The sequence below is a fragment of the Neolamprologus multifasciatus genome, chromosome 23 (assembly GCF_963576455.1).
Source record: "Neolamprologus multifasciatus chromosome 23, fNeoMul1.2, whole genome shotgun sequence".
Classification (NCBI taxonomy): domain Eukaryota; kingdom Metazoa; phylum Chordata; class Actinopteri; order Cichliformes; family Cichlidae; genus Neolamprologus; species Neolamprologus multifasciatus.
The window spans coordinates 13,036,098-13,053,141 of NC_140460.1; the positions used below are offsets into that span (position 1 = coordinate 13,036,098).

Here is a 17,044-nt window from a genome sequence, read left to right on the forward strand (position 1 = left end):
CTTCTGACCTCCTGTGTTATTCTGAGGGAATTTGGCTCTATCCACCAAATCCTCTATTGAGTGGCTACCTTCTGTTTTTCAGTAATTTCTCAGGACTTATCACAAAAAGGTATAGAGCAAGAAGTAAGTGCCATGGTTCCCAGGTCTTTGAGAAATGGTTTTTAGTTTTCTGAGTTTTAGTTTCCTTTTGAGATTAAGTATATTTAATGTTTGAGTTGTTTCTTGACTCTTTTGTTATCTGGTGGTTCCAGTTTGCTGTTGTGCTTGCTTTGTTTAGAGCTGTTTTAATACAGTTCTTCATATTATTATGAGATTTTCAAGTCTAATTGGTTTATGTGTTATAATAATAATGGATTGGATTTATATAGCGCTTTTCAAGGCACCCAAAGTGCTTTACAATGCCACTATTCATTCACTCTTGCATTCACACACTGCACACTACAGTTGTAGCTGCAGCTGCCCTGGGGCAGACTGACAGAAGCGAGGCTGCCATATCACGCCATCGGCCCCTCTGGCCAACACCAGTAGGCGGTAGGGTAAAGTGTCTTGCCCAAGGACACAACGACCAGGACAGAGAACCGGCGACCTTCCGGTTACAGATGCGCTTCCCAACCCCCTGAGCCACAGTCGCCCCAGTAAATATTGTCACATTAATATCATTACAATATATTTGTTAAACTTTTTAAATACATATATTGCAAAATTCACATCAGTTTTTTCTAATCTTGGTAATTATTGTGTTTCTTTATTTGTAATTCAGTTGGATTCTGATCTACACAGTGATGGTAAAGTGTTATCATAATTATACTATAATTATAAAGACTCATAATGCATAAACCTACCATAAAGTATATAAAACTGAAAAAAATGAACAGTATTTAACTAGACTTGGTGAATATAAGAACACTGGATACTACATTATGATTTTGATCTAGTTATTAACATTTTATCTTGCAATTAAAATAATAATTCTGTAGTTAAACAAAATGTTATATCATATAATCTCAAGTGAAAAATGTGTCTGTCTTAATTTTCTGTCATTTTAAAATTGTGAAATAACGCAAATGTTTAATTTTAAAATTAATCATAGTTTTGGGTATCTCTTTTCAATCTAAGTCACAATGTAACATGAAATATAGTTTTTCTACTAGTCCTCGTACCACAACATTATTACTTATGTTTATGATCCTTTCATTTATCAGACAAAGAAACTTTGATTGAAATGTTAAGTTAAAAAAAAAAGATCTTCACAGTGCATTTACTTAAACCTGCTTTAACAACTCATTTACCTTGATGACATAAGTTCACTCAAAAAAAAACTTCTCTTACAATCTGATTATTTTGTCAAATCAAATGTTTGAATAACTGTTCTATAATCTTGCTTCATTAAGTCATAATTTTGACTTATGATTTCAGAACTGAGACTAAATAACTAAAAAAACTAGTTCAAATTCTGACTATTACCAAGAAACATTTTTACCAACCAATCTTTTTGACTAGATACCTCACACACGTGACTGCATAATTTATTAAGTATCTCAAGCTTTAGAAAAATCATTTAAAAATTATTATTATAATTTTTTTCTTGTCCTTCCCCATAGTTGGAGTAGCTACTATCCACTGCTGCATATTTTAGTCTGGTTGTTAATCACATGAGCTAGCAGGAAATCCCGATGACATAACCACACATGGGTTAGTCCCAGCCTCTCGGTTGGCGTCTGCATACTCTAAGCCACAGCATAAGGACTGATGGCATAAAGACTTCTGCTCTCACTGTCTGAGCTCATTGCAAGAAGAAATGCCAAGGGCTCTGAAATATTCAAAAAGCAGAACAGATCACCCCCTTTGGGCTAGCTGTACCACGGCTGATCATCTGTCACCCAGTAAGTAGACACCAGAGCCAGTTTAAGGAGGGCCCTTTAATGAAAGTATGGGAAAATAACTGCAACACAGCTGCAATCGAGGCCAACTTCAATCTAAGAGTTGTACTCACACCTTAGTGCTTTTGGCACTTTTCAGCTGTCTCTTGTTGCACGTATAAAGAGTGCATCACAGATTGTGACCGTTAAATGTATTTCGACAGAGCCCCTGATTTAAATTGAAACAATAAAACCACTGTCTTTGAATTTATGCATATTAATCATCTTGTTAAAGTGCAAAGTTCTGCTCTGAAACCTTGGGTCCTGTTGAGTAGGTTGTTTTGACATGTACCACCCTTGTCATGGTCCGTGGCTCTGTGTCTGAGGAGTGTGTGGGATGCCCCGGTGGCCACACCCCCGGGCTGGACCATCACCATCACACCTGCATCCCATTCCGGGCAATTACCTGGAGGACTATTTAACCCTGCGCTGCTCCACGCCAGTCCGTTAGTCACCCCTCAGTGGTAACTGGGCTCCCCTCAAAAGCTTTGTATATATGTGTTACGTGAACTACGTCAATTTGTGTCTGCCACCTGCCTGTCCTTCAGCCTGCTCGGATCACTAAGTGCACCATCTGTCCTTATCACTGCCTCCTCGGATTCGCTTCCCACGGACACACTTCCCCCCTTCCGAGCCCCATGGTCCCGTTCTGATCCCTCCCACGGTCCCGATTACAGCTTCCCTGTTTCGTTTGTCTTCGCGGTTTTCTTCAGTTCCACATTTTCGCTACCTTGGTTGTTCTGGGTCACCTTTTGTTAAAACAATAAAAGCATTAGACGTATTGAGTCTGCTCTTGGATCCCACTTGTGTGCATGCACTGCGGTTCATGACAACCCTCCTCAGCATTTTGAACACCAACTGTGCTGCAACCCACAGGACCTAAAAGATCTGCTGCCAATGGCCCCGAGGCAGAGACCACAGGGCACCTGCACAAGTCCCGAGTATATTCCCCTATCGGTCAAGCAAATGGTTTTAATATTGTGGCTTACTGGTGCACATTGCAGTTACTGAAGTAATACACTCTATACTATAAGGCTCTTTATAAATGGCCACATGAATCACCCTGACAGAAAAATCTAAACTTGAATTCTAAGATGCTTTCAACCTTATGTTATGGTTAGAAATGATGACGGTTTAATAAAGTTATCTGTTCCTTGGATCATGATCAAACTTCCAACCTAACTGCACAAAAGCCCTTCAATATTTAATGATCAGATAAAGTATAAATAAAGTTGTTTAAGTCTAATTCCACAAAAAACAGTAACAATAACCGGTTGACTTGATTGTGACAGACTGCCCCGCTCATCTCCCACATTATACAAAGGAGGCTTTCTCTTCTTCCCAGACACTGAGACAAATACTCGTGATGTATTAGAGTGAACCAAACGTACAATGTGTAAACTGGATCAATCAATCACTGTCACTGCTTTCAAAGCCGAGTCTGACGCATCCTGACAGGAGCCAAAATAGTTACTAGGTAACAAATGTCTAAACAAATGTCTCCGTCATTTTTCTGCGTGAATGGGTTCCACTTGAAGTTGCACATTTCTTTTGTACTTCTTCCTCTTTTGTCATTTGAAAGCCTCTTATTTTACTGTAGTTGTTAGCTTTAAATCTTTTGTGCACATTAATGAAAGAAAACATTTAAAGTTCATTAGAGGGCTACGTATGTGCGTCTGTTATTATGCAGCACTGCTTTTATTCTTTTCATCCATCACCCCATCAGACAGGGGTTATGTTCCTGCAGATGCAAACTACTGCTGTTTTATGTTTAAAGAAAAAATAAACGGGGCGCCTTGATTGTGAAGCAGTCACAGAGAACAATTCATTTGTCATAGATTAGATGACTGCCATCGTTCATCACAATTTGTCACTTCGAGCGGTCTCATTACTGTATAACGTAATTTTTCGTCGAGTAATGGAGCTGGAAAAAGCTGCCTGAAGAAAGTGTGACAACATGTCAATCCAGAGGTGTTGTAAACAAAGCTGTTAGGAATTCTTATACAGGAACATGAAATACTCTGTGTGCTAAACTTGACCAGTCCTCTTCCATAAACTGGTAAATCGCCTGTATTTGTATAGTGCTTTACTTAGTCCCTATGGACCCCAAAACGCTTTACACTACATTCAGTCAGCCACCCATTCACACACTGGTGATGGCAAGCTACATTGTAGCCACAGCTGCCCTGGAGCGCACTGACAGAGGCGAGGCTGCCAGACACTGGCGCCACCGGGCCCTCTGACCACCACCAGTAGGCAACGGATGAAGTGTCTTGCCCAAGGACACAACAACCGAGACTGTCGGAGTTATGGTCCCCTAAACCCTTAAGCTTCAAATGAAACATCACCAACCACAACTATATTTATCTTTCATATACAGTTAAGTGATTTCTTAAAGTGTTTTACGTAAAATCGCCTGTGTTTTAACATCTAAAGTGATAAGTTATTATATTGTGTTTATCATGTATTTATCATACCTGTACCATTTCCTTTATCTGCATATGACAGATATTACTAACTGTTCAAAAGTCATTAGTTATAGATTTCAATTTCTTTTATTTCAGAAGAAGCCAAACACACTGTTTTATCATTTTAACAACAAAATCTAGATGACCTGGTGACTTCGTAATAAGATGTAGCTGGTCAGTGTGGTGTTTGGACAATAATATGGATGAACTTGATTAGATTATTAAGACCAGAAGAGTTCATGGATCGTTGCACTGAGTCTGCCTCACTCATCAGCTTCAAGACTTTTCAGGTCGACAGAGACGTAAGAAGAAATGTGAAGACTCCACCTGTTCTGACTAAAAGGTACGGGTTCCAGTACCATGTCCTTGTAATATCAGGCATGTTAGTGAAAAAGACGTGAATGCTGAACTGCAAGCTGTTAGAATGTGTCTATGTTACTCACCGAGGGAATTCATCACTGTTTGAATCAACACCCTGTTTGGATTCCTCAATCAGCTAACTCAGAGGTTACCCAAATGGCTGTGGTTAATGGATGTGGATAATGAATGGATCCCGACCCCCCACCATTTGCTGGAGATGCAGTGGAACACGGAGCTGACACACTGACACAGATGTTAGAGATACCTGCATTTAATTTATACTGAAGCTCCTTTTTGTATCGTATTGAGATTTTGATTTATTGAGCGCTTTTCTATATTTTCTATTTAACTTTTTCTATTTAAATATTTTACTGCTTCTTTCTTTAGTGTAATGACTACCTGGTATATAATGTTGTGCTACGTGATTGCTAGCAACACAGCTATGTTAGCATAACATTAGCACAGTGAAGCTGGAGGATGAACGCCAAATTTTTTTCCACTCGATAAAAGTTAACAAATGCAATCGCATAGCAGGATGCTATACACGGGCCAAACTTCAGTCAGGAGAACAACTGAGATTATTCATCCACAATACGAGGTTAGTTATTAATATACTGCAACAACATGGGAATAGAGCAGCTGCGAGAGAATTCAACATTAATGAATCAATGTTACGGAAGTGGAGGAAGCGCAGTTTTTGGCTTTCCCCATATTTCAAAAGTGCTTCATCTCTTTGCTATGACTGTCGGCATAATTTGCAGATGATAATGGTTGTAGCTGCTGCGATGCTTTTGACCAAAATAGGCGCAGCTTGATGACATCATCAACATGCGCTATAGCAATAGAGCGGTATAGTAAAAATCTCTATCGTTGGCCAAATTTATATCGTTTCTATCATAAATCGTTTCTATCGCCCACCCCTAGCCTAATCATTGAATAATTACCAACAAATTACAATTGAATTCACAAGTCCAAGTCCACAATGTTAAAAACACATATTTCCACACAGCTTTCCATGTTTTAACCTATACCAATGATCAGAAGTTACAGGACAAGTAGTCTGACAAATTAATTATAAGGAGGGTTTTTATGATATTTCACATTACTACAGTACATAAAAATATACAGCTGGGATCACAACTGATGCCACTCAGACAGTTAAAGGTTAAAAAACAATACCAGATGGGAAAAATATCAAGTTTACTTAAAATGCACCTTTTCTTCATATTTTCCTCCTAAAATCATAACCAGTGAAGTACAATAACAAGAAAAAATGACATTTGGACATTTAAAGTTGACTCTCACTCCACAACATCAACAGAGGCATCATTTTACATTCAGCCCATGTGTTGGAAACGCCTCTTGTTTAACTACGAGTTTAAAAAGTCACATTCATTAATGCCAGCAGGACAAGGTCAAATGACTTCAGCTCACCATCTGTCATCAAAGGACCCGCAACACAACAAATGGCTTTCTAATGTACTTATCTGTGGTGTGTGGTCAGGGGAATTACAAAAAATAAATGCTAATTGCCCGCATCCTATTTATCGTCTCTTCTCTGAAATTATCCATACAAGTTAATTTAGTGTGCCGTGGCTGGGCGGCCAGGAGGAATACAGATCTCTGATACACTATAGAATAATAATTTTCCGTGTAAATGACTCCTCGTGGGTGCAATGGGGAAAAAAAAAAAACAGCAAAAAAACCCACCAGAAAAATAGTCCCTGAAGAAGCTTAGTGAAAAGGTCACTGTGTTTATTACTCAGACACAAAGTCTGGACTCATACATCCTGTGGGTGACTGCTGAACAGTCTAGCACACACATCATCCATAAAAAGTAAAAGTCCCGTTCTATTCATGACTTTCACTTGTTTGCTGTTTCAGTGCATCCATCACTCCCATGTCATTTCCACAGCTGGAGAATGATAGAAAAACACAAACAATAAACTCGTTATGCAGCTGCTAATTTAGAGTTTTTTGCATGAACCGTGTTCAACTTGAAATTCAGTGTAAAATTATAAGTGATGTGATGTCAATGTTTTGCATCACAATCCTGATAAAACAGGATTTTTAAAAATACACATTTGTGTGCAGAAAAAGTGCTGAGAAAGTTTGTCTGAGCTACTGTCAGTCTAAGAACATTGTTGAGGCTTTTTTTGTGTGAGATACACAAAAAAAAGCACATTTGTGACTCTTCAGGCTCTTGAAATGCTCCTCGTAATTGCACTTAGCATTTTTTAGATGGTCTTATTGACTATTTAGCTCAGCGTAAATTCATGGCTGTTTCTTTTCCTTTTCAGAGTTAAAATTGTGCTGTTGGATGTCAGTTACATTTATATAATATGTAATTGTAGCCATTCCTTTAAATGACCGGAATGTTGTTATAGTTTGTGCTAGAGACAAAATTCAAACAAAGAAGCGAAGACAAGGTTACGGGTATATTTTGTATACCATGGCATCATAAAGCATTCAGCAAAGTTTTGCTGTCTGAACACACACAGAAAAATCAGCTATGCCTCAATTTCACCATGTGGGCATAAAGTTCAAATGGCTTTGACATCTCCATTAATGGTATTTTTCCAGTGTATGCCTTTGCAAAGAGATTATTACTTCATACATTAAAAGGGACATTATTAATTAGGTGGCATGAAGGCATCACAGCCCTGCTGGAGATTTGTTGGCTGCACATCCATGTCGTGCTCCATCACATCCCAAAGGTGCAGTCACCTTTGGGACTGAGACCTGGTGACTGTGGAGGCCATCTGAGTTCAGTGAACTCACTGTCATGCGATGGACACGGTCAGCAGCAATGCTCATAGCTGTTTTTCCAATCTTCTGTTGTCCAGGTTTGGTGAGTTACATGAACAGTAAGCTGAGGCTACATGAACTGTAAGCCTCAGCTTACTGTTCTCAGCTAACAGGAGTGGTACCCAGTGTGCTCCTCTGCTGCTGTAGCTTATCTGTTTCAAGGTTTAACGTGCATTCAGAGGTGCTCTTCTGCATGGCTTGGTTGTAAAGTGTGGTTAGAGTTATTACATTATTTGAGTTACAATTTGGCTATTTTCACCCAGAGAACTGCCGATTATTTGATATTTTCTCTTTTTTAGACCCTAGAGATGGTTGTTTGAGGGTAAAGTTCCTGAAACACTCAACAGACCGTGTCACAACCGCCATTTCAAAGTCATTTAAATCTCTTTTTTTCCTCGTTCTAATGCTCAATCTAAACTTCGACGGGTCGTCTTGAGTATGTCTGCATGCCTAAATGAATTTAGCTGCTGCCATTACTGCTGATTCAATAGCTGAATGGGTGTTCCTAATAAAATGGTCGGTAAGTTTAAATATATTAGTGTTTATATTGATGCAGGCTCCTAATAAGCATGAAAGCTTCAAATAATGAGTTCTGACTTAACAGTCAGGTAAAAACTGGTTTAAAGACACAGGGATGAGACAGGATGAACTGATGAGTGTTATTGTGAACTGTGACTCATGCCAAGCTACTCTGATAAAGTCATGGAATAAACGAAGCAGGAAATTAGCAGAACAGGTCGCTTTTAAAACAAATCTCCCAAAAATTGGGACTTATATCTGCTTCAGAGTCTCATGGCTTCACTGCCACCACCTCCCATATCTACATATATCTGGACTAGATCTGGACCTGAGCCCTAACTGCTGTAAGGAATTAAGTAACATTACTGAAAGGACACAAAGAAGCTACTAAATGGACCTGTTTGAGATTTTTTTTGTTATTGTTATTGTGGTTTCCAGGGAAACTCAGTTATATTACTGTTAGATGTTACCAGGTTATAACGAAAAATAGATTACCGAGCTACAGGGAAATTGCACATTATTTATCCTCTCCAATATGTTATTCTTGAAGCTTCAGGAAGCTTAGATATATTAAACTGCAGTAAAAGCACATGAGTAATAGCAAGAGAAAACAAATTTCCATGACATTAATGTTTGGATTAAAAGTAAGCATCCAGCTGAGCACTGGAACTCTAGAACAAGAGGTATTTATGTAGCTCTGACAAAGGCCATCGTTATGCCGTATCCTGATGGAAAATCTAACCGATACCTTGTTTGTATGAATCACAACAGTCAGGAGAGGATTTAAAACATCAAGGAAAACAGTTTAAAAAACTTTAATTGACCACAGGATGAGCAGATGACATAGTAAACTTTAGGTTTGTTCTATCAACTGAGGAAAGTGAGATTTCAGGGTTATTTGCTGGAGTGAAACACTGAGAAAGTAAGTCTAATAAAGTGGCACTAAAGATGTAAGAACGGGATCATCTCTCTCAGGAATGCATTGAAAGGGCTTTTCCAGAGCATGTGTGAGGTCATCTATACGTGCCACTGAGTAACACCCAGCGTACCAATCACATTTCTTTCTTTTGTGCCCTTTATTTTTTCCCAGTCAGGAACAACAGAGCTTGCACTACTTGGTATCCATAGTAACATAGATATTATACAAGATTCAGGTTGTAAAAATCCTGTTTGCTAAAGCAGTGACTGAAGAATCTGAAAGAGATGCTGAAGGATCCACCTTCTTCGTTGTCCAAAACAACAAACTGTATACAAAAGATGGATGTAGCCACTGTGACATCATCTGTGGGTTTCTCCCTTTTTGAAGCCAAATGGTGCAGGTGTCGACAATAATGCTCTCTTCTTCTATGGATCTATTAAGACTTCCCAATTAGGTTAAAGAGAAAACTTAGGGCAGTTTGCATGCTTTGAGAACACTAATTTATCTCGTAATGCAGCTCTCCCCAAATGAATGATTAATCTTGATCAGTAGATATACATTTGGAAATGAGAAGAGTTTCGCTATTGGGTGTATAAAAAGCTTGGATATAGCCACTGTGATGTCATCTATTGGTTCTGGACTCAGCAGTTCATCTTGAAGCATCCAAATAACATCCTAAAATTTCACTCATCAAAACTGCAGCACAGACTTATCAGATGGTCGGTTAATACAATGAACGGCGCAGCAGCCATCGCCATATAATTGCATCAAAAATGCTTGAACAATGGAGCACCTCCCATGCTTGCATCATTACATTGGCTGCCAAACAGTTTTTGAATTGATTTTAAGATTTTAACACTTGTTTTTAAGACGCTGCATGGACTAGCTCCTACATATGTTTCTGGTCTTCTAACCTGGTATACTCCTGCAAGATCTTTGAGCTCTGTGGATCAAATGCTACTAGTTGTCCCAGGGTCCAGATTAAAACACAGAGGAGACCGGGCATTTGCGGTGACTGCTCCTAAATTGTGGAACTCTTTGCCTCTGCATATCAGGACCTCCCCAACACTGGATACTCTAAAGACCCATTTTTATTCTCTGGCTTTTAAATCAGTATGAGTTGGTGTCACGGCTAGACGGTCCTCACCGGTCGCCTTGCCAATTTTTGTTGTGTTTGTGTGTACTTTGTGGTGTTCTCCTCTCCATCCTGTGCATGTGTGTTTGTATGCTGGAACGTGTACTTCCGGAAGCCGTGGCACGGAACGGCAGCTGACCCGGGGGTAGTATCCTGAGCTGGAATTGTCTCACCTGTGCTTAATCACTTCGCCGGCTACTACTAATCCGAAGCAGACCTATTTAACGGTGCGGTCGAGTCACAACCAATGCTGGAACGTTGAGCTAAACCGGGTAGCGTAGTCGCGATTACCATACCTAGTTTGTGAAGGAGAGAGAACGTTTTCGTTACTGTGCGTGTGTTTTTCTCATCTGCCTCCAGGATCCAGGGATCGGAGGAGGAGCGGGCACAAGGAGTTGTTTTGGATTGTCACTGCACTGTCACCACGGGGAGAAGCCACTGTATCACTGTACTGCCCTTTTTGGATTACAGACTCGAACTGTTGACTTATTTTTTCACTGTGAATAAATTCACTGTCACTCTGCAAGGAGTCTCACACCTGAGTCCTTTAATCCAATTCACCATGACAGTTGGTTACTATTGTTTTTATTATCTTATCATTCTATGATTCTATTCCCTTCTAACTTTATCGCATTTTATGTCTTGTGTCTTTATGTCTATTTTTATTGTACAGTACTTTGGTCAACATATGCTGTTTTAAAAGTGCTATATAAACAAACTTGAACATGAACTTGAAGGTGTGGGGTTGGAGGAGGCATGTCATCCACCCTTGGTTAGGATGTATTAACATTTTGTTGTTGTTGTTGTTATTTTTATATATATACACACATTTTATGAGCCACGAACACTCAACTAACTCTCATCACTGGGTGTATGATTTATTACAGCAGCTGGTGATGATGACGTGATGATGGTAAAGTGCTGATATTAGCATGAAATGCCTACATGTCCCAAAGTAAGAATCCAGTGTCATTATCTGTCGGCTATCATCGCAAAAAAACAAAACAAATTCACATTATAAAAAGTAATCTGATGCACTGTTACGCACATCTATAGCAACTGCAGCACCTTTAATAAAAGTATGATTTTACCAAGACTACTGATCCCAGGCCTGCCGGCACTAGTTAGATATTTGTGGACAGGTTTTGTTAGCAAGGTGCCATCTAAATCAAGGCTACAAATGCAAACACCCTCCGACAGCAAAGAAGAAATCGTGATCACGAGCTGAGTCTTGGTCACATCTGAGGCGACGCCTGCTGTTAAACACAACAGGCTGTTAGGTGTCAACTGGATGTCGCCTGCTGCTGCTCGCAAAGCAACTCGGCTTTGTCAGATGGTTAACGACTGACCTCCAGCTCAACCATGTCTTGCTTGTTCTTTTTGCAAAGATGAAAGTTGTCCATTTTTAAGTTAATACCTAACGAGCAACAACTCACAGAAGTGTGTTCTAAGAAGCCCCTCTTTGTTATGCATTGATTCTAACTACATTACCATATGGCAGCAGCCTGCCACCAGAGGCCACTTTGCAAACCCTGAACAAGAACAGAAGCAGAGCCTCTTCAGAGTCTTCAGATTTGACAAACACATTCACTTTATCCAGGAGAAAATGAGTCAGGGAATTACATATCTCTCTCCTCCACTCAAAGTTTCCACCTTCAGATGTAATTTATATTCATGAGTTACACCTTGACCCTTTGTGATCGTGGGTCAGAAAGTAAAACCACTAAAAAACTTTACCTGCCCATTAAATGCACGAAATAGTGTCATCTAATAAGAAAGAATGTCCTTAAATTCATTGCTTTAAAGTTATGACCACAAGAGTAGACTAAGGGAGCACTTCACAGCGAATAGCAAGAAAAACAATATTAATATAATATCCTGATGATAGTGGTAGCAACAGAAGAGTGTCTATAAGGAGATGTTACCACATTATATGAAACCCATAGAGAGGGTGGGAATATTCTGGACACGTGCACTGAATCAACGCCACTCTGACCATGGAGAAGCAGCACTCCATTCTTCAGAGACATGTCCCACCCTCAAGTTTGGATTTTTGTGATGAATGAGTCAACAGGGTGATGAAGCCAAACACCTCAAAGCTTTTCAACAACCACAAAAAACCCAAAGAAGACCAAGGAGAGCTGACCATCAAAGATTTTCCTGCAGAATCGTCCTGACATCCTGGAATAACACTGCACAATCACATCTGCTGTGGGAACAAATAAATTCTACAGTATTCAGAAATTCCCTGCCATTGTCACTGCTATTGAAGTTAGACTTTAAAAAGTGCTACTCCAACACCTCTATCAGTCAAAGAGAGATGGAGGAAATCACCTATCCCCTGTGCTTCATGTGTGGATGTCTGAAGATTATAGCTGATAGTAAGTTCACATTTTAAAATGTCAATACTTTTAGTCCTTTTAAAAGTTTTGCTTTACTTAGTATTGCTGTTTCATTATAACAGCTGGACAGTTTTATGGAGTCTTCAGAGAGGGCATCTTTCATTAATGCAAACCTTTAAAAAAGGGTATTTTATGTACATTTGTACAAGAACATTTAAGCTTGTAAAATGAAATTAAGTTCGGCACAGACTTTTTGGGCTCAGTGTTAGCAGTGGGGACAAACCTGGCAAGGCTTTAGCTAATATTGACACTTAAAGGTTTTAGTACACAGTTCATGCGTACGGTGTTATGTAGGTTCTGAATTAAATTATAAACATCAACTTAATTTTTACATTTATCTGATTCTAGAACTAATAGCATCCCCGGGTTTCTCACAGGTGTGGCTATAAGGAGAAAGCTGCTTTGCATTCAAATTCTGTGATTAGTTAGCTGAGAAATTGGGACAGAAGTAACCCTTACCTCCAATATCCGGTCGCAGTTTCTTGTCATATTCTTTCAGTAAATTATTGAGTATTTCCGTGGCGTCGGTTTGCTGGGATTTAGGAGCCAGCATCTGGTTCACAGTGACATCCTCGTAGTCCTCCTCGGACTCGATTGTTAGAGAGCTACAGGGACACAAATAAAAGCAGGTGGCTGAAAACAGCAGGGGCAATGACACTGACTTAAAACATGCAGCGCAGTCTGCAGAGTGCATGCACGCAAAGACATCGTTAGTGTCACTGAGTCCTTCACGCAAACTTAAGAGCCAGCCACAAAGTTTCCTGAGCATTTAAAGCATCACCAAAACGCATCACGCGACCAAAGGGCGCCACTTACCAGGTATGAAGGGCTGAAAGAAGTAGGATATAAGCCAGTAGCGGGGATGTCATGTTTGTCGCAGGAGGACAACAAGTAGAGATGTGTGAGAGGACGGTGCGTAAGGTGTCGGTGTCTGGACGCGACGGTCACTGCTGCTCAGGGGAGATAACGTAAGAGCAGCCCTTCGTAGTTTGTAATCCAGCAGAAATGCCATTCATTGTTGTGAAATAGATCCTTCCTCGTGGGAGTGCCTCCTCGTATAGACGGAGGAGCAGCTGGTCTCACCTGTACAGGGTTGCAATTCCTGGATAGCGGACGCTGCTTGTGTTTTACGCAGGTACGCACACTCTGAATGCGTCCCTCTGAAAGCCCCTGGTCCACCAAAAACTCCTCCGTGGCCAAACCTGCGTCACTCCACTGTAGGGGCTACTTTACAGATCTTATTAGAGCTGTTACACCTGTTCTCTTTAGTGGTGTTTTGCTTTCTTCCTAATTATCCGTACAAAGTGCCAAAAGAACGCATCTCTTTGTGAATACAGTATAGATTATTTGTATGCAAGGCAGGAGTGTCTGTGTGCATAGATATGATTATTTTTATGGCAGGAACTAAAGTTTCTTATTTTAGTGGATTTTTAAATTTTAAATGGTACCAAAAACTCTGACAGAACAGTAAAAGTGATACGGGTGATGTCATCTTATTGCCTCTTATGTGCGACCAAAAAGTTCTATATATAAAAATAGAATTTATATTTATTTAATATTTATTATAAGCTAGATATCGATTATCAGATAACAGCCGTTCTCATTTGTCTACTGATTTGCTTTTATTGATCGACTAATTGTTGCATGTGTTTTAATGATGCCCCTGTGAGGCAGCCTCTTTGTTATTCATTTGAAAGCTTGTATATCAAAGTGCAGCAAGAGCCCTTTTAAAGCTACCAAACGCTGCTAATTGGCATGCAGCCTCTTAGAGAATGAAGCCGCCTTTGTGGCCGTGTTTGTGATTGTAATTGAGAGCCCTTGTCATGCTGTGTTTACAGCCCCTGTCTTCTCCCTGTGAGGATGTGATTTGTTTAAGGCTGAATGCTTAAGGTGGTGCTCCACTGAATGCTGTGCTTCCATAAAGGACTCCAAAGATGGAAAAAAGGCTCAAACATTATGATATTTATTTTCTAGTATGGGTCAAGTTCATAGGCTGTATATCAAAGATGGAGTTTGATTATTTGAAGGCTAATCCTCAGATAGGCTAAACTGTAGGGGTGAATCAGGAGCAAGCAGACATAACATACTTATATAGTCCTAGAATTTCACTCACCCAAACTGGTGCTCAGTCTTCTTGGATGTTCTTTTAGTACAATTAACTGCACAGCATCCATATTATTGGTCAGATAACTGCAGAAGTAATGCTCCAAGAGGCACTGACACCACTCAAGAGATCCATTTCTAGGACATTAATAAGTAGATGCCTGCTTTGGTATCCACGTGTCAAACAAAGCACCCAAAGAGGGTGAATTTTTATTACATGCACCCCCTGTGCAGTTGTCAAGAAGGGGCACATTAACTATAGAGCCCAAAACATTTTTTGTAGTAGGCTGTAGACATGTTTATTTCTCCTGTAAAGTTGGACAATTTAACAGGGGAGTCTATGGGGACTGACTCACTGCTGGAGCCTCAAGTGGACATTAGAGGAACTGCAGTTTTTTCCACCTCTGTGATGATTTAAATTTTTTAGCCCCAGAGATTGCTGCTTAGTCAGGCTTTGTTTCCTACAATGCAGCCGCCTCCTATGCTCACACCTCCAAAACATGCCTGTTTTAAGTTTCTGTCAGAATAACCCTGATGACAAAATGGATTACATCACCAGCGTGAAACTGGGGACTAGAGAAAGTACTGAAGTGTACCTTTAAAAAATAAAAAACCAAGGGCATGAAGCCCCACCAATGACAAGACATAAAACAAGCAAACCCATGCTGCAGGTAAAGGTGTTTTCTGTCATTTTTATGATTGACCCTCTTCAGGAGCAATCATAATTTTCCTTCAAAGAACACTGATTGGTCCTTGGTGGCATTGATTTCAAATGAATGGCTGGACAATGGAGGAGGAGTTGTCCAGCAAGAACACAAAGATAAATAATCCCTCTGTGCCAGCACTGTAAAGCACGATGAGCAGTGAGCCACAGCAGCCTCACAGGACCCACATGCACGGCCTGTTGGATGTGCGCTTTAACAGACCCACAGTGAAGCCTGTCTGCAGTGCTGCTGTCACCCTCTGCTGGTTAAAAGTAGATCTGCACACTCTAAAACACTGAGTGCATGTGCTGCTCTAATTAGGACTGTTCCATCCAAACAAGGCTACAACATAAATCGTCCTCATTATCCTGCTGCTTTAACTGGTCACTAATGTGCTGCCTACTACAAACATACAGGCTCAGTAGACCCAAAGGAAGTGATTAAGGACATGCTAATTTGTATTACCTTTGGCATAAATTGACTTTCAGTGCGAACATCCACAAGAGATATTAATTAATTTGAAAAGTGCTATACAAATACAATATAGTCCACATTTCAGTGTAGAAAAAATAATGATATTTTAATAATGCCTAAGAGTTTTCACTATTTTTTCTCCGCTTAAACCTGCAAAACTTGGCAAAGTAATAAGACAGCATCTATGTGATTTTCATCAATCTATTAGTTGGTTATTAAACAGATTGTTTCCCTTTGTAAAGTAACTTTACAGCAACTCTCGGTTCATTGTCACGCAGCGAAAAGTTCAATATTTCACTCACAGGAAGTAAAGCAGGACTGTGTTATCTGTTACTTTTAAAAGTTTCTTTAAATGCTGGCCTTTGCTTTCAGTGAAGTGCAGACATGCAGATTCTGGTGGTGAGATGATTGACAAGAAAGCACTGATTTGTGACAAGTGTGACTTTGTTGTAAAACACAGCAAAGTTTTAAAATTCTTTGATGAAGAACAAATTAAACCTGTTTTCAAATCAAACAATTTCCTCCTCGTTCTGTCAGAGGCAGCGTAACCTTTGTTTTTGTACACAGTTTAGACAGTTTATACCACTTAGAAGTTTTCTGCTTACCTTTCATGGTGCTTCTTTTGTGAACTATGCATCAGTGCAGAGACTCCACGCCTGCAGAATACCTGTGATATCAGTATTTTAATGTGTTGTTTTCTTTTTTTATTGTTGTTTTTTAAGTCATTTCCTTCTCTGCATACATGACTGCACCGTGTGAGCATCCGTCCAAGCTCTAAATTAAAGTTTGCAGTAAGGCACTGATGTACATTGATTAGCAAGGGAGCAGGATATTGTGCTGACGAAATCAAAGGTCACACAGAAAATGTCAGAATTTGCAAAGATGTAAAAAAAAAAAAAAAGAAGAAAAAAACCCCCATCAGAATATCTTCCATACAAATCCTTTAATCAATCCAGCAGTTCCGCATCCTGCAAAGCCTCAGCGATTCATGTTCCTGGTGATGTGAAGATGACTTTGAAATACAATGCTGAAAAGGATGAGGCTGAATAATTTGCTTTAACTTTCAAATGACTTCTTTAAAGTCTTTTTTACTGTCCTGTTTATGGGCGCTGGCTGTTATCCTCTCTGACCTCCATTTAACAATGTTAGCTTTGTTATCTTCATTTTTTATCACTTTTCTGACAAATGTGTTTTTGTCCTTTGTCTGGCACCTTGCAACTGTAATATAAAATG

At 39.7% G+C, this 17,044-nt stretch overlaps 1 protein-coding gene across 2 annotated transcripts in view; it reads right to left on the bottom strand.

Moving 5' to 3' along the window:
* gabrg3 (gamma-aminobutyric acid type A receptor subunit gamma3) overlaps nucleotides 1-16,137 on the bottom strand; it is an 89,511-nt gene extending 73,374 nt beyond the window's left edge. For both annotated transcript variants that reach the window (XM_085150239.1, XM_085150238.1), the window contains exons 1-2: nucleotides 13,347-16,137; nucleotides 12,990-13,135 (exon numbers count right to left, since the gene is read on the bottom strand). In XM_085150239.1, the coding sequence (XP_085006365.1) occupies nucleotides 12,990-13,135; nucleotides 13,347-13,399 (199 nt within the window). In that variant the 5' untranslated portion in view covers nucleotides 13,400-16,137. The remainder of the gene's footprint in view (nucleotides 1-12,989; nucleotides 13,136-13,346) is intronic.
* Between the last annotated feature and the right edge of the window lie 907 nt (nucleotides 16,138-17,044).